At 36.9% G+C, this 19,899-nt stretch overlaps 2 protein-coding genes across 3 annotated transcripts in view; both read right to left on the minus strand.

Moving 5' to 3' along the window:
- Positions 1 to 2,142: 2,142 nt before the first annotated feature.
- Positions 2,143 to 6,924, minus strand: LOC147073716 (myosin heavy chain, muscle). 2 transcript variants are annotated; one of them, XM_085944739.1, is made up of 6 exons: positions 6,257 to 6,924; positions 5,792 to 5,870; positions 5,008 to 5,253; positions 3,954 to 4,883; positions 2,959 to 3,864; positions 2,143 to 2,433 (listed from the first exon to the last, which is right to left on the minus strand). In XM_085944739.1, exons 1-6 carry the CDS (start codon positions 6,295 to 6,297, stop codon positions 2,350 to 2,352), a joined length of 2,286 nt encoding a protein of 761 aa, XP_085800865.1. In that variant the 5' UTR covers positions 6,298 to 6,924; the 3' UTR covers positions 2,143 to 2,349. The 2 variants fall into 2 exon arrangements, 1 of the variants encoding a protein (XP_085800865.1); XR_015070391.1 differs by having other exon boundaries at positions 2,288 to 2,433; positions 2,828 to 3,864.
- The window catches only part of LOC147073717 (myosin heavy chain, muscle-like), a 28,527-nt gene continuing 15,547 nt past the window's right edge, over positions 6,920 to 19,899 (minus strand). Inside the window, 12 exon segments of the mRNA XM_085944675.1 lie at positions 6,920 to 7,143; positions 8,612 to 8,821; positions 9,569 to 9,695; positions 10,005 to 10,091; positions 10,094 to 10,139; positions 10,464 to 10,580; positions 11,200 to 11,339; positions 12,994 to 13,110; positions 13,503 to 13,590; positions 16,661 to 16,719; positions 17,367 to 17,517; positions 17,896 to 18,075. Of these exon segments, the coding sequence (XP_085800801.1) occupies positions 7,053 to 7,143; positions 8,612 to 8,821; positions 9,569 to 9,695; positions 10,005 to 10,091; positions 10,094 to 10,139; positions 10,464 to 10,580; positions 11,200 to 11,339; positions 12,994 to 13,110; positions 13,503 to 13,590; positions 16,661 to 16,719; positions 17,367 to 17,517; positions 17,896 to 18,075 (1,413 nt within the window). The 3' untranslated portion in view covers positions 6,920 to 7,052.

Raw genomic sequence — 19,899 nt, forward strand, 5'->3', positions numbered from 1 at the left:
TTGTTGAATATCTGTTATGTTTATACACGTGTGTTTATTATTATGATTTATGGTCAAGCGCGCACAAAAAAAAATGGTTGGGGGGAGAAGTCCAATTTAAAAAAATATCCAAAACATTTTACTATAAGTTGTTAAGGCGCGGGAGGGGGTGGGGTTAACAAAATCGAACAGGTGTCAATTGACTTCCACGTCATTAACCTTGCATACTACTTATAGTGTCTCGTCGCTTTGACAGTGAACACTTTTTTGCCGAATGCATTCCCCATACCCAGACACTCCACTCTTTGAGTCGATAAACACCTGGCCCGCAGGTATAACTAAGGATGATCACCTACAAGTTATTTCGATCTGTCGCAGCCACAAGTGGTTATCGATTGCGCGTGGCCTTACGGTTATCAATATTAGGATCGTTATGTATTCGTCTGTGTCGTCTTTTATACATGTCGCATTATAATATTAAAGCAAACATTGTATGGTTGCATCAATTCATAAGTTTAATGCATCGGGTTTTCTAGTGGTGTTTACGTGTCATATAATGCTTAGAGGAGTAGGTACAACCAGTTGAGAAGGCTGACAGCCAAATCATCCGGGTCACGATCTTAGTCGTGAGGACCTGACGAAGAGGGAGAAAAGTATTATTCTACTCAACTAAATAATTTATATTTTTTCGTTCCTGGGGGGGAGGGTCCGAACTAGAAACCGCCCTTGTGTACGCGTCTGCGTATAGTACCTACTGCTTTGCAAATTTGGGTATATTTAGAATGAATAATAAAAATGAAATGAAAGCATCGGAGACTGTCATCTCTCTGCTCCAGTATAATCAGTGGAAGGAACAATAATTCTGGGAGACCACGACCTTCATCTTGGATGAAAATGATTTGAGTTACCCCATCTCTCCACCCGTTGTGTATATGCAGCACGACCGCCTTCCATGACGCAATAAACGTGTCAAAATGAAATAATTTAGTACCACGCTTCCTTTACCCGAAACGAAGCTGCACGGGACTGATGTAGTAACCATGCACCAAAGTGCAGAAAGAGTTTAGAAAATAAAAAAAATAATCTTGACTTGCTCTGTCGTCATTTATCTTTAGTGTCATCTGTATCCGTGAAACTGTGTACTGAAACTCTGCTGAGACAGACGAGTGATGTATCGGAACTACCGTCTTCCATACGACGCAGCAAACTTTTCAAATGTCAAATGTCAGTGTGGCCTGTGTGTGGATGTACCCTGGAAAATGGCTTCGCTTGTTCGGATTCCATCAGCAGGCAGTCTCAGAAGACGCGTTCAGCGTCTTGATGGTCGAGCCCGTATATGCAGTCTGGCTCATGCTCTATCAAACTAAAACCATGTAGGTTGTGAAGTCATTATGGCCGGTAAGAAACCCAGTATATTGGTCTTAATTATATTGTAAAGTGTAAGGTAATGTAAGTATATTATGTGATGCTCTAGGTCTAGGTATAGGTTGAACAATTTGCCTTCAGATACCTACCTACTTCAGCTGTATTCCTCAATTAATTTTATTATTAATTTTGATTTAACAAAGTACAGCTTCCTTCTTCTCTATGTACACTTTTCTCCATGTAGGTAGTATGTTGTCCATCAACTATAAGATTTCATGGAATTAATAAGACCCTCGGAAATTCTTTATAAAAGATCTTCCAATCTCCAGCGTCATTAAGAGAGGGACTGAAAGAATCCATAAGTAGGAAGAATGAGATTTTTTGAATTCTAAATGTGTAAAAATGTTTAATTCAGTTTTAGGATCGGTTGGGGTAAAATAAAATTCATTTTGGTTTATTTATGATAACGATATCAACTTGTTTATTGATGCGTGAAAGAAGCCATGTTTACAATGTAAGTCACACATACTTAAGTGGTAATGTTGGCGAAGCACTGGCGGAAACACGGAGGTGCAAGTGGAATGCTGGAGTAAGTAAGTTCTCTGGTGTGTCTCTGTAGTCCTCCGATTCTGCTCAACCGATTCCTCCATGTTTCCGCCAGAGTCTCTAAACCTAAATTACGCCTGTCACCTGTCACGTTTTTACTCGTGTATGATAAATACATTTAAAAGTTTCAACAGAAAAAAAATATTTATAAAATAATAAATTGTGTATAAATAATAATAATAATAATTATAATAATAAAGATGTTATGATATTTTAACCGTTCGACAAATTCCGTATCGCAGACATCTTTTAAATACTAAACATGAATGTTTTGTTTTTGTCGATTTGATGTCGTAGGCTCATTTTTTTCGTTTTTATTGTATTTTTTTTTCTTATTCTGTACAAAGCCTTCGGTTATTGTTTTAATAAATATTAAATGGTAATTTGAGTCATGATGTCTTAGAAGTCGAACTCGGGGTTGAGGTCGAACCTGGGTGGAAATGCCATGCCGTCCAATTGTGGGCGTGCACCTGGTCGGGGGGGCTGAAAATCGGAGAAAAGAAAACATAATTAGTAATCAATATCACAGATTCGATTCAAATACGAAAACAAGAAAAAACACGCAAACAAGATTCCATTCTCATCATACATGCTCGGATATTTGGGTATCATAATGGTAGGTACACAAAATATGACTTTGGGAACGATGAAAAAATATTATTACTGAAAAGAAATCTATAACGATATCACACTGGCTAAAATATACTTGATGATATTATTGACAGGACGTGAACAGACGTCGAACAGTTTTGACAAAACAACTAGTATTCGAGGCTTAACAGCTTTCATTGATGCACTGTTTATAGTGCTTTCTGCCTCGCGTACCTATGTATAATCTTAAAACCTGCAGGCACAACTCCTAACTCAAACAACTTACAAATTTGACTCGGTTAATCCAACGATAGAAGACCACGCTTGGAGGGCTATGTAACGAAAAAATTACAACTTGAAATATTTGAAAATGTTTAAGATACTTCACATATTGATTGGTGGAGGGATTGAACTTACCGCTGGGCTGGCTCCCCTGGCTGCGGATCCTGCACGTCCCTTCGCGCGGAATTTGTTGATTGCCTGTTCGGCGAGGTCAGCCCTCTCTTCGGCTTCTTCGAGCTCCTGTTGTGCTTTGCGGAATTTGGCGAGATTGAGAGCGGCGATTTCTTCTGCTTCCTCGATCTGCCTCTTGTAAGTCTTAATCTTCTGTTGAAGTTTGTCGACGAGGTCTTGCATGCGTTCGTGGTTCTTGCGGTCCTCCTCGGCCTGGAAGCTCAATTCCTTAATGCGACGTTCAGATTTGCGCAGGTTCTTCTGGGCATCGGCGTGTCTCCTCTGTTCTCCGTCAAGCTCGTTTTCGAGTTCCCTGACGCGCTGTTCCAATTTCTGGATAGCCTTCTTTCCTCCCTTGAGTGCGTTAGCCTCGGCTTCGTCGAGTCTGACCTGGAGTTCCTTGATCTGGGTCTCGAGGGCCTTGCGGAGCTTCTCCTGGGTCTGGGCATGGTCCTGTTCCGCTCGGAGTTCATCAGCCAATCGCGCGGCATCTACCATAGCCTTCTTTGCCTTCTCTTCTGAGTTCTTGGCTTCGTTCAGAAGCTCGTCCAGATCGGAATGCAGGGTCTGGAGTTCGGCTTCGAGTTTCCTCTTGGCAGCGGATACTGAAGCGTTCTGGGCGGCGAGTTCGTTGAGCTGTTCGTGAGCATCTCCCAATTCCTGTTCGGCCTGGCGACGACCACGGTCGGCCTGTTCCAAAAGGCTGCGGGATTCTTCGAGCTCGTTCTGGAGGGCGTTGGCACGACGTTCTGAGATTCCAAGTTGTTCCCTGGCATCATCGCGAGCGCGCTGTTCTTCTTCCAAAGCGGTCTGGACATCCTTGAGCTGTTGCTGGTAGCGTTTGATGTTCTTCTGGGCCTCGGCGTTAGCCTATAAGATAATCATTTTTTATTAGTGTACTGGTAAATATTTAAATAGGTATTGCCATTATTAAGCTGCAATTCAGATGTGATATTTACCTTGTTAGCATGGTCCAGGGCAATCTCAAGCTCGTTGATGTCAGCCTCCAACTTCTTCTTCATGCGCAGCGCCTCAGCCTTACCCTTGGCTTCAGCTTCGAGGGAAGCTTGCATGGAGTCGAGGGCACGCTGGTGGTTCTTGCGGGTGTTTTCGAATTCCTCTTCCTTCTCCTGGATTCTGCGGTCGATTTCTTGGCGGACCTGGGACAGCTCAAGCTGAGAGCGGAGGACCTTGTTCTCTTCCTGTTCAAGGGCAGATTCGGCTTCCTCAAGGGCAGCCTGGAGCTCATCCTTCTCGGCTTCAAGACGCTTCCTTGCCTTCTCGATCTCGTGAATGTTGCGGCCACCTTCTCCGATCTGGTCAAGCAAGTCCTTGACTTCATCGGCGAGGTTCTTGTTTTCGCGGCGGACAGACTCAAGCTGTTCCTGTCCTTCTTCGTATGCTCCCTTAAGACGGAAGAGCTCAGTAGAGTAGTTGCGGCATTCCTTCTGGCTGGCATCAAGCTCGGCGGCGAGGTCATCAACCTTGAGCTTCCATTCTCCGATGATCTTGTCGAAGGCCTTCTGTTTCTTTTCGGCGGCGTTGGCGATGGCGGTGGCACGGTCGACTTCAAGTTGGAGATCCTCAACCTCGGTAGCGAGGCGCTGCTTGGTCTTTTCGAGAGCCAGGCACTTGACGTTGAGTGATTCGATGGTCTCTTCTGCTTCGGCGAGGCGGGCCTGGAGCTTGCGCTTGGCTTCCTCGAGTTCCTCGGAGCGGGCAACTCCTTCGGATTCGTACTTGGAACGCCACAATTGGGATTCGGCGTTGGCCTTGCTGAGCTGGCGCTGGATGTCAGCCTTGCCTTCGGCTTCCTCTTCCACTTGTTCGCGGATGTTGTCCAAGTCGTGTTCCAAGTTGCGGAACTTTCCAAGAAGGGTGGCACGTTCCTGTAATACAACAACAAAAATAATAATTATTATATCTCAAGAATAATTTTTAATTTATATATTTATTTTTTCAGAATTGCTAAAAAAATGATAATAAGCATAAAGATTCGTTAATTCTACGTACCCTGCCTTCCTCGTCGGCGAGCCTCTTGGTATCCTCGAGCTGTGTGGTGAGGGAGATCTTGATCTTGGAGAGCTGTGACACCTGTGACTCGGCCTCCTCCAACTGGCGGAGAAGATCAGAGTTCTCGATCGACAGCTTCTTCTTGGCGGCATCGAAGTCATTGAGGGTGCGGTTGGTCTCATCAAGCTTGCCTTGAGCTTCATTGAACTGGTGTTGCAATTGCTTGGCGATCTTTTCTTGGGCAGCCTGCACATTTACAATAACGTATCATTAGCACAGTTATTTTTTTGTTTCGCCTAATATATCACACTCTATTTTTCATTGTGTTATTATTTATTTAATCATCACTCATTCACTCGAAATGTTAATATTATTATTTATTTTGTTATACAACTACAGGTGGTTGGTTATTGTATTTGGGAAAACATTTAACTAATAATATAAAGATGATTTTCGTTATTTATAATAATTAATTATATAGTATTTTTTTATCTGAATAGGTATGCTGGTTTCAGGGTTTCTTGGGTTAGTCGTGCTTTCACACAAAACTTAATTGTTACATACTATTTCATTATCTACATTGTATTAGTTTGATGACGACTGTTATAAATTAATTTTTTTATTTGGGATTTTGTATAAAATGGTGTTGTTAAAATTTCGATGAGACGATAATTGGTGGCATATTTGGCAGTTTATGTACAAGATGTTGTCAGTTGTAAGTCGCCTAGAAAGCTGAAGAGTAAAACGCCGCGCATGATAAGCCTGCTATTTTGTTGAAGTGTACCTTCTCGTTGGACAGATGATCGATTCCAGCACGGACGTCATTAAGTTCTCCAAAGTATTGCGCGCGTTCCTTTTCAGCCCTGAGGATAAATGAATTTTAAATAAAAGTGTTCCGTATGTTTTTGTGTTGTGCTAGAATTGTGCTGTTGCGCGAATGCGGGATGACCAAGGAAGGATTAAATGTTGTTCGATATAACATTTATGAGGTCAGTCTCAATTGAACCTCAAACGTGCAACACTCAAAGGATATTGTGTCGCATGCCCCACGAGGGCTACAATCATTTTACCTTCTCGCGAGCCAACTGATCGACAGCTGCACGGGTGTTGTTCAATTCATTGTGGCAAGTAGCACGGTCATGTTCAGCCCTAGATAACAATATAAATTCAATCACAGATTCGATGCAATATATTATTCAAATCTTTTATGTTTATGTATATCGTGTTGAAGTCGAGATGCGTTACTTACTTGGCCTTGAGTTTGTTGAGTTGGTCGACCTGTTCGCCCATCTCGGCAACAGCATCGTTGTGCTTCTTGCGCAAGTTGGCGAGGGTTCCCTCATGCTGGATGTTGGACTCTTCCAAGTCACGGCGGAGTTTGCTGAGTTCAGCCTCACGCTTTTTGTTGAGCTCAATTTGGGCAGAAGTGGCACCGCCGGCTTCCTCGAGACGCTCACCGAGCTCCTCGAGTTCGCGGGCGAGGTCAGCTCGCTGCTTCTCAGCCTTGGCGCGGGCTTGACGTTCGGACTCGACTTCCTCTTCGAGCTCCTCGATGCGGGCCTGCAATTCCTTGATCTGCTTCTGGCTCTTGGAAACCAGGGACTGTTCGTCCTCCAGCTTGGCGGTCAGGGAGGAGATCTCCTTGTCCTTGCGCTGGATGGTCTGCTCGAGTTCCTTTTTGTTGCGCTCGAGGTCAGAGACGGCTTCCTGGGTGAGTTTCAAGTCACCTTCAACCTTCCTCTTGGACTTCTCAACGTCTCCGCGGAGCTTCTTCTCGCGCTCGAGGGAATCTTCGAGCTCATCGAGGGTCTGCTCGAGCTTAGCCTTGACTTTGTTGAGGTGGTTGACCTTATCTTCGGAAGCCTGGAGCTCCTCAGACTGCTTCTGGTTGGATTCACCCTGGTTCTTCTTCTCCTTGTTCAACTTGTTGATGAGCTCATCCTGGTGGGCGATCTCGTCGTTCAAGTTGCGGATCTGGTGGTCCTTGGTGGCCTTATCCTGTTCGGACTTCTGGATGGAAAGCTCGAGATCTTCGGCATCCTTCTTCATGCCGGCGATCTCTTGTTCGAGCTTCTTCTTTCCCTGGAACAGCTGGTTGCGGGCATCTTCCTCCTGGGTAAGACGCTCCTGGGTGTCCTGTAAGCGAATATATATCCGTCAAATAACTAATCTGTCAAATAATTTATTAAAATTCATTTAATAAAAACGATCCTTTTAAAATTGTTCCTTAATTTTGTATTCTATAAACCTCACTATTGATTATATTTATTTTTACCTAATCGTTTCTATTTTCAAATTGAATTCACTATTAAATTTTATTTGATCCATTTCAGATACAAATAGTTGTTGTCAATTAATCTTGTAATTTATTTTCACAGGTGCCTACGCTTCGAGATGTACCAGCTGTCTTTTAACGAATCGTTTGAGCGCCTCGCAATCTATAAACACTTCAACATTGCGTTCACCTTTCCAGCAGATCTGTGCATTTTTCCGGCGCTATAAATCGTATCAAAAAATATATCTTTTGGCCTGGCGCCAACTCTTCATATTTTGCATGACACATAGATTTATATTCGCGATAATTTTGTAGCAAGTGGGCCGAAACTCGGCACAAGATGGGGGTGTAAAATAAACGTTGTTTATAAATATTTGCATTAAAATTATGACACGCGCTAGGTGGAGAGTGATGGGCCCAAGCCGAAATGTTAAAGGCAAGAGGATCACAAAAATAGCCACGGTGTATAATAAATGCGAGAGATATCACAAGCGCCTTGCGTTGCGTCAGCCCTATTTTCAACACTTAGCTCTTTTTAATTTGGTATTTCCAGTAATTCGTGAATTTTATTGGCCGTTTTACTGCTGGAAAAAACGATCGCATGAATATTACGGGCAACCATTTTGTGGCCGAGACACTTATATAATCAAATCTAAATAGATTGCTGGAGAAAATGGGATTAGATTACAACTATGCACGTAAAATGTTTTTCACGTTTACTACACTTACTAGCGATTCAACTTTAATAAATATTATTTACCGCAATGAATAATTACTTATTTAATCTAACTAAATTATCTACTTAATACAATATAATAAAGCTTAATTCAAAATCAAAATACTCGTTATTAGATATTATCTAAATATATGTAATTTGTATCAACTGTTTCACTGATAAAATTTACACACTACAAGTTTAACATAATCAATTATAAGCTCTTCATTAAAATGTTCTTCTCACATTTGCCGCAGAGTGGCACAATAATTATTATAGTAATAATATATATTGGATAAAAATTATATTGCTGTTAGAATCCCGAATATTATATTTTATATTGTAAAACTCATCCGAAATTATTTGACCAACATTTTGAAATATTACTGGAATACTGATAAAATCCCGCAAAATACTTTCCAATGAATCACATATTTTATACTGTAATATTAATCCAAAATTATTTCACTCCCAATATCTTGATATCAAGATAATTTACTTACATTCTAATTAATACAAAGTATTCCAGCTAATTTATTTCGCATTCTATTACAAACTGTCACGGTTTAACTAATGGCTATCTTGGGAACGTTTTTATTTTGTAGTGTACTTACGCGCAATTGGGAGTCAAGATCGCTCTTCTGTGCCTGCAGCTTAGCAGACCTCTCCTGGAACTCAGACAGAGATCCCTTCTCTCCTTCCAGAGAGTTGAGCAGATCTGTCTTCTCCTGGAGCAGCTTGCTGTTGAGGACTTCCAACTCCTTGCGGAGCTTCTCCTCACGCTCGAAGGCCTCCTGGGCCTTGGCTGCCTTCTCTTCAAGTTTCTGCAAAATTTCCGTTTTATTGGTTTAAATCCATCACAGGATCGATCTCCATTTCACTCATATTTAATAACCGCTTAAATAAATATAGCGCGTCGTATTAAATATTATTCTCGTGTTTTATTATTATTCGTATATAAAATCGCGACGATTTGATCTTTAATTGAAAATCAAAGATGTTCAGCATCAAATGCGATTCGTTGGGTCGGTCGTTGGTTCGACGAGGCTAAGGCAGAAGGCCGTCGAAGTAGGATGGTGATTTCGCGAAGACCGCGGGGCGAGCACTGAAGGTGTTCCGACTCCGGCGACGTCGCCCGCTCGCATCCACCCACGTGCACCCGCTGGAGTCTATCTCGCAGGGCGTCCTCGCATTCCGTCCACGCCCCCGCCGCTTCTTCTCGCGCCCCCCGATCCGCCCCGTGTTAAAAATACGGAATTAATCCGCAGAGTGACGAGTGAAGTCTCTCCGATCAAATTGGCCGGCAGAAAATTTCCAGAAGGGCGTCTTCGGAAATAGCCCGACAGGTAAAGAGCGTCGCGGCGCTGCTAAATGCGGACGCGGGTGTTGCAGATCGTATCGCGCAGGTGTTGTACCACATTTAGATGGACCGAGTAACATGCGATTTTAATCGCCTACTCCCGGAAACGAGATCATTCTGATTAATCGTCGTGAAAATGTAACTGTCGGAATGCGTGTCGCGCCAGTTGTCCACTTTAAAGATTAATGGCTAAGTGGAATATTATACGTACGGCGATCTCATCCTCGATACGGGAGACGTTGAGGAGGGGCTTGACCCTCTGCCACAACTTCCACCAGGGCCAGGTGCGGAGCTGAAGGTACTTGCGCAAGTTGCGCTGGACGACTTGGAGGGCCAACCTGAAGTAAAACAAAAAAGTCAGAATTCTCAAAGTCTTTCTCAAAAAATTTCATGAATCAAAGTCAACTATAATCTTGATCTTACTTTACGGAAAAGTTGAAATTAAATACAACTGTTTATTACATCCAGTCACATTCTAAACTCAAAATATTTTTATGATGTTCTTTTAAATAGATGTTGCATTTTTGCACGACCGTAATTGCTCATGATTCACAGCGGTGAATAATATCAGATGTATTTCTTTTGAATGTTTTCATTTTTTTAATTGGTGTAATAAAAAAGTATTTCTGGTATCAAAATGTACGAACCTTTGGTCTTGCAACTTCTTGTACTCCTTACGGACAGGTAACCTCGGATGAAGGATTGGAGCCATGAGACAATCTTGGAAAGACGTCGTCACGCAACTCCTCCATCTGACCCAGAACACCAGCGCGGAAGAACACCTGTTTGTCATATTAGAACACGTCAGCAATTTGCACCTGTCTTCTTTGATGTTTTAATATATCACATTGCATGCATATCTCAACAGCGAATCGCTGGGTATGAAAATATCTACAAACCTTTTTTGGTGAACGTGCATTTTTTCGTTAAGTTAGTAAGTAGCTGAGTTGAGGCGTTAACGTATATATTATAATACGTTTACAGTAGCAGAAGTGTGAGAGAAATAAACATGCATTATTTCAGTTACACTTGCGAATGTAAATAATGGCATTTTGGTGGAATAAAATTAAATGTAAAAGAGAAAGGAGACAGTCTGTATCTTCTACCTTAGTCTTTCCCATTCTGAAGGATTCGGAGTCAAGGCCAGTGTGGTCCAGAATTATCTCAGTTGCCTTCTCAGGTGTAATAGGTTCTTCACAAGGTTTGTGCACAGAATTTTGTATCTGCGTTTACCGAGTAAGAATGCAAGAATTAGTTATGTGTTTATACTACCAAAATTAACATAAATATAGATTTACCACGCAGTATTTCTCTACTGTTTTTGGGTAGGCTATAAATACATTTTTTTATACATCAAACGGCACACATTTTAGGGTTTCAAAAATAGGAGTATGGTCTATTTTTTATAAATGAAAAGCAATCAAAACGACACTTTCTTCTAGTCAGGTGAGAATGTCGAATACAAACATATGATTTGTTAAAGTAAGGAAATTATAATATTTAGTCTACTCGTGAAATATAATACATCAATGCTGGTCAAAAAAGATTAGAATAATATTATCACGTTTTATAGAAAAGTTGTAGTTTCTGCAAACAGTAACGTATGTCTTTTCTGGGTGTAATTTTTGATCTGAACGATTTGACCAGCTATCGATAGTGGGGGTATGAGAAACTTTGCAAGTATTTGGGACAAAGTTGATGGGTTAATTGATGCTCGATCTCTGGACTGGGCCTCCACTGCCAAGATATCTGTGATGCATTAGAAGCGCTGATGAAAGAAACAAAATAACGTCTAGTGGAGGATATTAGATGGAACAACTCCACGTTTGGTTGTCTGAATACACTCTGGTGGTCGGGTAACATGCCTTGGTGTGACCGAGACGGTAAGACTCGGCATCCAGAGAGGTGGCATCCAAGATGATGGCGGCGCACTTCTTGGATCGGCTTCCTTGGCAACGGCTTGGGGAGCCAAGATTTGGTATCTATATGGAGGGTAACGAGCAAACGGGGCAAATGAAATTTCGTCTTGTTCAAATGTTTTTTTCGCATTTGTTGGTGACGACTTCTACGTGTGGGTATCTAATTTTTTCAAACTGTGGGTAGGTGTAATGTAGGGAACAGCAATGAGTGATGTGTCTATGTATGTAGGTACCTAAGTATACAACTCTCTACTAATTCAACCGGTAAGGGTAAAACATGGTTTCAACTTTCATTGATTCTTTAAACATAACTATACAAATAGTAAAGAAAATTTTTAATTTTCCCTCCTAAACAGAGCATTATAATGAACATAATAATATGATATCAACAGAATTAACAAAGTTTTCCAGGTACAATCAAACATACATATTTTTCAACTAGGTATGCGATGTCCTCGCTGTTTATTTCTACCTTATGTTATCCATAAGCGTAGTAAGTAATACTGACATTGACTGTCGCAAAATTAAAAGTCAATATTTAAAAATGGAATACAATTACAAGATAATATAAAATTTATAGAATTTCAAGAATGAAAAAAAGTAAAGAATTCAATGAACAACGATATAAAATCACGTATGTAGGTTAATGTAGAAAATAGTTCCATGTAGTATTGTGAAACTTATTTGGCTACATAATATCTATGGACGTGATTTTATCTATAAGGTCTAGGGAGCGTGCTTAATTCATATCGATTCTTATCAATTATTGAATTGTATGTGTGTGATAAAATTTGGTAGGGTCACTCGTGGGTCTACAGGTGATCCAACATTGCCTTTCATTGACAGTTGCGATCTGTGGAGTTGTCTATGGAAAACAACAGCGGAGTAAACACTATCATGGCAGTAACGCTTCTAGTCTCTATGGACTGCACCCAGGAATGGTGGTAACATTCTACTGATGGTAGCCTTGCCTTTGTGTGACCAACGCGGTAGCTCTCGGGGTCCAAAGCGACCGCCTCTAAGCACTTGGCTGCTGCGGTTTAGGTCTTTCTCTTGAGTCATGATTGCCCGGAGCAAGAATCATGTAGCTATTGAAGACAACATTATTTAATTTCAATGATACCCAAAAAAACTACTATAGAAACAGTATGTGTGTATAGTGTTGTAGGTATGTGTATCTTAAATCCATTTATATATATTGCGATTACTAAACTTTAAATAAAATATATGAGAGGTGAATTGAGATAAAAAATAGGTAATCTTTTGGTTGTTACAAGAGTTGAGTACTTGCATTAATAATGCATTAACAGAGTATTAACTCACAAATATGCATGTGTCAGTTTACCTCCTATAATCCCAACTAATAATAATTAAAATATAAATCAATATTTCGACTAGATACTGTCATTTGAATTAATAACTAATTTAACTAAAAATATTCTAACAAATATATTTTAATTGAACCCTCTTTAAATGAAAACAATTAAAAAAAAATGACAGTTAAAATTATATTTAAATATCTTCTACTAATTGGCAACATTTTTTTTTAATTAAACGAATTTGAAGATATCGCAGTTTTCGAGAGAAATAAGGGTTTATAAACAACCTCTTATATAACTGTAATTTATGAAAAAAATAGAGTCAATGAAAAAAAAATGCTAAGTAAATCATTTACTATAATTGATTAGTGGATGGCATAGCATCCGAAGAGTCTTACCGGAGCTTGAAGTCGGGGTACACCATCCTGTTGGGAAACCTTTACGGCAAATACGGATACCTTCAAGCACACCGTTACAGGTGAGCTGATGCATCACAAGATGGGAGTCAATAAGACCTGGCGGGAGCAAAAACGGACATCGTCAGACGCAAGTTTTCGTGAGGTTTCTAGTCTAACCTATCATTGAACATTTTCTTTATCACGATAAGCTCTTTATCAATATGTCAGTCACTACGTTATCCCAGGTCATTTTTGCAACATGTATTATAAAAACAAAACATGTGTTATTATTATATTTCAAATTATATATTATGATGAATACTATAGGGTATGTTTAACGTTTTGTTTTTACGTACTGAAATATAATAAAATTTTATTCTAAGTTAATTTTATTGTAGTTGCATCAAATATTATACATTCTAGTAGAAGTGGGTACTTATTTGTAATAAGGCTTGTTCATTGATAGTTGAGACTTTTGTAATAATTGGTATAAGTGGGTGATTACTTACCGGCCTGTTTCAACTCGTTGGGGATGATGCAACGGACGAAATGAGGCTGGGTAGACCTCAAAGTAGCCATCAAGTTGTTCAATTGTTCCTGTGGATGGACAAAGAGTATAAGCATTCTGCTAAGTGGTTGAAATCTGCTTTCGATTAAGGAAATTCGCCAACAAGTTTAGTCTTAATGTGATAGTTTAGTTTTAGCAAAAAGATCCATAGTTTTCTTGTATGTAAATACAGTATTAAACTATTAATTTACTATAGTTTTATAACAACAATTTTTCATACGGATATATTATTCCAAAATCAACGATTTTCCTCAATTGAATATATCAAAATTTAACAGCAGCATAATTTAAAACGTCATTTTAAGATAAAAACACATTTTAGATTAATTATTTTACTGAGTTTAAGTGTATTGAATCATGTTAAATTTAACACGTAGTGAAACGAATCATATTATCATAAAAAAAAAATTAGAAAGATTTATTCATTATTTTGCAGTCAATCTATTTTACCTGTATTTAATAATAAATGCATTCGTAATAAGTTGATACTAATCCGCCATTAATTTGTTAATATTACTACCTATACGTTTGAGAAGAATTTACATAATATATTAATAATACAATTTAAAATGACGATTTATTATTAAACTGTGTTTTCTTAATTATTCTACATTAGTTACGAAAGATGCAAACACATTATTTTATGTTATTTACCTCCACACTAAGTATTGATAGTGTGCGAGATTCCCAAACAAGTGTGAAAATTTCGATGTGCAATTTACTCCTTACATGGGAGAGAATGATATGTAGGTATTTGGGCTTCCCAAATATCACTGAGGTTTTCTTTCTTATTTCCCATCGAAACTTCCACACCTGTTTTTGTACCATATAGTTTACTTACTATTTCTACGGTATGTAGGGGGTGAACACACAACATCTAACGAATGACAATCCATTGTCCTTTTGTTGATTGGTGAGAGGGTTAATAATTTTTGTGTAATTAATAATATTAACCGTTATTTATATATGAAAATTTTCAATTGATTTGATAGGAATTAACTTTTAATATCCAAATTTTTTTTAACAATCTATTTTATAAATTATAAAAGTATAATTATTATATGTATAAATAATTTAGAATAGTTATGAATTTTTTTTCATTGTATTTAATAAATTTTGACAACGTTTATTCTATCAAAAAAATGTTTCTCAGTAATGTTGTTTTAAAATTATATTTTCTCCACTTTTCACGTGGATTTTTCATTGTTATGACACAATATAATAAAAATCAAAACTATTAGTACATATATATATTATTAATTCTTTGAAATAATTAGTATCATTTTGATACCATTATTAATTATTGACCGATATAAATTTAAATATCCGTATTATTGATCTATTAATTTAATTGGATATTTATTTATATTCTAATAGAAAAATATTTCTTTAAAAAAAAAAATAATAGCTCTCAGTGTTGGCAGGTGAACTTAATTTTCTTTTAATCTTTATAATATACTACTTTTACTGCACACATTAATTAACAAATGAAACGTCCCAAGTAAAGTATAGGTATATTATGTAGTATTAACATAAAATATTCGTTTGTAGTATACCTACTGAGACATATAATTTGTTTATTAATTAATGAACATTATCTATAATAATCGTAAGAAGAAAAAGAAAATCAAATAATTACTTTTGCACACATTAAACACACTTTATAAAGTAAAATATATCTATATATGTGGTAATTGTATTATATACAATGCGATGGTTTAAAAACCAAAGTCTCAATTACTTGCATTGTATGTTATGACATTATATAGTTAGTGATAGTATGTTTAAAACCAGAGACTATAAAATAACTTCTCGCGAATGAATATTAGCACCAGATTTAGTCATTACAATGTGAACGTTATGTTTATATTGTTGTAGGTATTCATGTCTCCCTTTTCCAGGAATTTTCGTACATGCCTAACCATGAGTAGATGAAAAGGGTCTTCAAACTGGATGCAGTTACACGACTTGATCTATTTTTTTTTTGTTTCTGTTATTCAAATACTGACCTTGTAGGCGGAAGACACAGTGGCAAAACCGCCACCCTTCTTACCACGTCCACCTAAACAGAGATATTTCATAAAGCATAACAACATTCGAACGTAAAAAAGCTCCTCGTGTAGATTGGCGAAGTGGCTACATTACCATTGGCGAATGTTGGTGGATCGGATGATGATTGGTTGGACATTACAGTGCGACCAGGTATTAGATTGCGATAATGAAAATTAGTATTGTTTTTTTTTTAACGTTGAAGGAATAACATTTATTAATTAAAGGTTTGGTAAATTCGATGCAATTTCCTTTCGCCATAAATCAAGTACATTGTGCGCCCACCAATATAAGGAGGACGCTACATACTAACATTGGCTCATCATTTACTATGTAAGTGATGATATTAGTTCTAAATTCAAACATCGGAACATTTAAGAATATATTATGTTTTTTTTTCTCTTTTCAATGTTCGATATTCAAAAAAAAAAACTATTCAAATTACTTGAATTATGCAGTGCTGGAAATGGCATCAATTTTAATTAGGTTTATTTTTTAATATAGATGTATTATTTAAATATATTAGGAATATAATAAGGTATGCGAACATGAGGCGAGACGTACACGAAAGCTAGTATACACTTTGTTTTCTGCAGCGGCCGAGGCTTTGGTTATTAGAAGTATTTCATACAAAGTTGGCTCAGTGAAAGAAAAACAAGTGTTTACTTTTAGCAAGTAGTTTTAAGTAAATTTATATAATTTCTTTAGTTGCTTAGCATTTAATGAAAAAATCCAGTCTAAGCGAATACTTTTTTTGTTGTTTTTAAGTAAACGCTTGTGGCTTTCATAGCAAGCGTTTTGCTGGAAATTTTTCAAATGAATGTAAATACTTTGTCATTTTTGAGTAAATGATTTTAAGTATACACTGGCAAGTTTTAAAGTAACCACTTATTTATATTCAGTAAACATGGTATAGATGAAGATATTTTGAGAGAAGTATTGGATAAGCCAAGCGGAGAAGGTGTTCCGATCAGAGTTCCAGCGCTGGTTCGGAAACGGCTCACGACTGACCGAACTCGACTTATGGCCAGTAAATAAGATAACAATAACCTTGTACAAGGAGGATACGGTCTGGAAGGCAGATCCTTTGGCGCGCTTGGCCCCTGCACCTGTGTCATCATTTGATAATTTCAGTTAGTTCCATTATAAAAAAATCCTTTGACCGCGAGAGATGTTAAAGAAACAAATGAATCAATGAATAATAATATTACAAATTAATGAACACTTTCGTACTGTTTATGTGTTCTGTTTTAAGGGGAATTAACGATAGGGGATATAATTTAATGATGTTTTATTTGTTGGGGGATAATAATTAATATGAATTCATTCAGCCAGTATTGTCTCAGTTGTGGCTTGAAATCTTTAAAGTGTATTTTTTTTAATGTTTATGGGATTTACCATTCGAGAATACTGAAAAAATCCGCATTTCTGTCATGGTAAAACCGGGAGCAAAATAATGATTTAATTTTTTGATTAAAATTAAATTTTAAAAATATGTCAAGTAAAAGAAAAATTATCAAATATACTGAAAGTCTGCTATGATAGATACCGCTGTAAATTAAAAAGAAAATATAAAAAAAATGTTTACAAAATTTAAAAAAAAATAAGATATCACTCAAAAATAAAGAATTGTATAAACTTTATATTTAAATTTAGTTTTACTAAAAGTAAAAAATAATAAAATAAATATTTTTTTAAGTAGATTGTCAAAAAATATTCAATTAGCATCAAGTATTTAAGAGCTTCGTTTTTATACCCTTCTCAGCGGCACCACCACCGGACTGTCCAGGGTGATCAGCGAAGATCTCAACGACGAGCTTGTTAACTCCCTTCTTGAACTGGTCGACTACGGTGTCGTTCAAGGGATCCTTGTTCTTCTCAAGCCATCCGGCAATGTTGTAACCGACCTGTTCCAAGTGAAATCATAAGTCAAATCCTCCGTCAAAAATCTCGGGTTAAGTTTTTAGTATTGTCAATTAGACGTTAATATGGACAATTTTTCAATAAACTTTTCAGTAATATTAGATGCTCAAGAAATGGATTTTAAAATAATGAAATAACTTAGGGTTCAAGTAATGAACCGTGCATGATACCCTTTATTATTTATTTAATAATTAACGAGCAGTATATTTTTACAATTACTGATTTTAATTAGACTTTAATTTGTTACGTAATGTTACAGTCAATAGTATTTTTAAAATTTTAAATAATAAAAATATTTTATAAAGAGGTAACCCAATTCATCTAAATATTACAAATTATTAAGTATATGAATCTAGTCTTACGTTTCCGGCATAATGGCCAATGGCGAAGTTAGCGGCCTGGCAACCTGGCTTTGGTGGTTTGGGCTTCAAGAATGGAGGAGACTTGCCCAAGTGGTTGTTGTTCAACTTTTCCTCGAAGGTCTTGTCGGTGGCTTTGGGGAACATAGACTCTTCCTCAAGGATGGATAAGATACCCATGGGCTAGTTTTGAAGAAATACAAACAAATCGATATAGAGACGATTTTTTAACACAACAATTTTCAACGAGATTGATTTTTTATGCCTGGAATATTCCATCACAGATAATAGGATAAGTGAATAAAGACAAATATTTGCTTTTATTTATTGTACTAATTATATACTTATTACAATAAAAGCATTTACCAAACAAAAAAAAATTAATATGGTCATATATATCAATAATTGTTATAATGTAATTTTTATTAGGTATTTCATGGTATAATCTAGTCAAGACATCAATCCCATTGAGTAATTAATACATGAGAAATTTCAATTTAATATGTGATTCTAAAAGAATTGATATTGAAGATTGATGTAAAATAATGTAATATTCAATATAAGAATTTAAAAAGTGCACAAATAGAATGTCTACCTTATTTTAGATATTTTTTAATATTCATATTTCAAATAAATAACAATATATTGTATCCAAGCATTTTTAATATACTTATGAAAATGTGATAAAATTTTAAAACTAATCTAATTTGCACTACTGGCATTCCATTACGTTTAATAAATATTGTAAGAATGTGCATAAGTGAATTTTTAATACATTTCAACATACAATTTCATGAAAATTTGTTACTTTTGTGCAATATTTATTTGTGCAGAAAAAGTACAGTTTTATAAGCTGTTCTTAACATGAACAAAGCTCATCTTACCTTGATAACTCAACCAGTTCGGTTGAAGATATATTTGTGGCAGACTTTTGGCATTCGGTTGGGCGGTAGCTGTTTAGGCAAACATAATATTTACACCATGCATTTTCCATAACATCACATTAAAAAAATGCTAAAATATACAGACGGATTGAAATACTTTCCACGTGAGTACCCTACATAACAGGCATTAAAGCCATCGGTGTAAAAAGGAGTTATTCTTTTAAATAAAAAGCCAGGCATTTTGATATTATTATATTGGAAAATATAAAATGTCATATGCATAGGCAAATCGGAGTTCATTCAAATCCGCCTGTACTGATCGGGTCACAAAACATTTAAATTTGGCTCAGTCGATTGGAATCAGCGTTACATTATATTTCAAAACTACAGCAACTTACTTCATTCAATTATTAGATTCATCGAATATAACACAAACGGTCTTGTAAATAAATAACAAATATTTACTTGCCATTTTTACAGAAAATACTTACGCATTTACTGCTCAAAACTGGCATGCGTTTTTATTATTTACAAAATGTTTTATTTTAATCTTGTATGTTAAAGCGTAGGCTTACTTGCCAAACCCTAGAAACGATGCTCGGGTTATATCAACACGTTAATAATTCTATGATTCTGTCAGATACAATAAATAAATTAAATGCATGGCAAGATTACAATATTCAATAATAAATCGCGATGTATACTACTTTCATTCAAACGGTGCGAGTATTGTACAATATTGAAGAAAAAATCTACGATTTTTATGTTATTTTTGTGTAATTCTTGCTCCGTAAAGATGTATACTAATATTGTTATGAGTTAAATGAAATTACGACGCAGGGTGTTCAAAGAGTACCTTTTCTATTAAATCTATCGTCGGCTGAAGGTCCATCCCGAAATCGATGAACTTCCAGACGATTCCCTCTCTTTCGTACTCCTCTTGCTCTAGCACGAACATGTAGTGATTGAAATACTGTTGCAGTTTTTCGTTCGTAAAATTGACGCAAAGCTGATTAAAACCGTTCGACTGGCCAGCCGAACAAGAAACAAAACACAATCGTAACATAGAAGATATCACATAGAATAATGAAAAAAAAAATGTAATTAGTTAGAAAACGTAGGG

This window comes from Rhyacophila brunnea, unplaced genomic scaffold (assembly GCF_057557595.1).
Source record: "Rhyacophila brunnea isolate RB1 unplaced genomic scaffold, BYU_Rbru_1.0 scaffold_17, whole genome shotgun sequence".
Taxonomy (NCBI): Eukaryota; Metazoa; Arthropoda; class Insecta; order Trichoptera; family Rhyacophilidae; genus Rhyacophila; species Rhyacophila brunnea.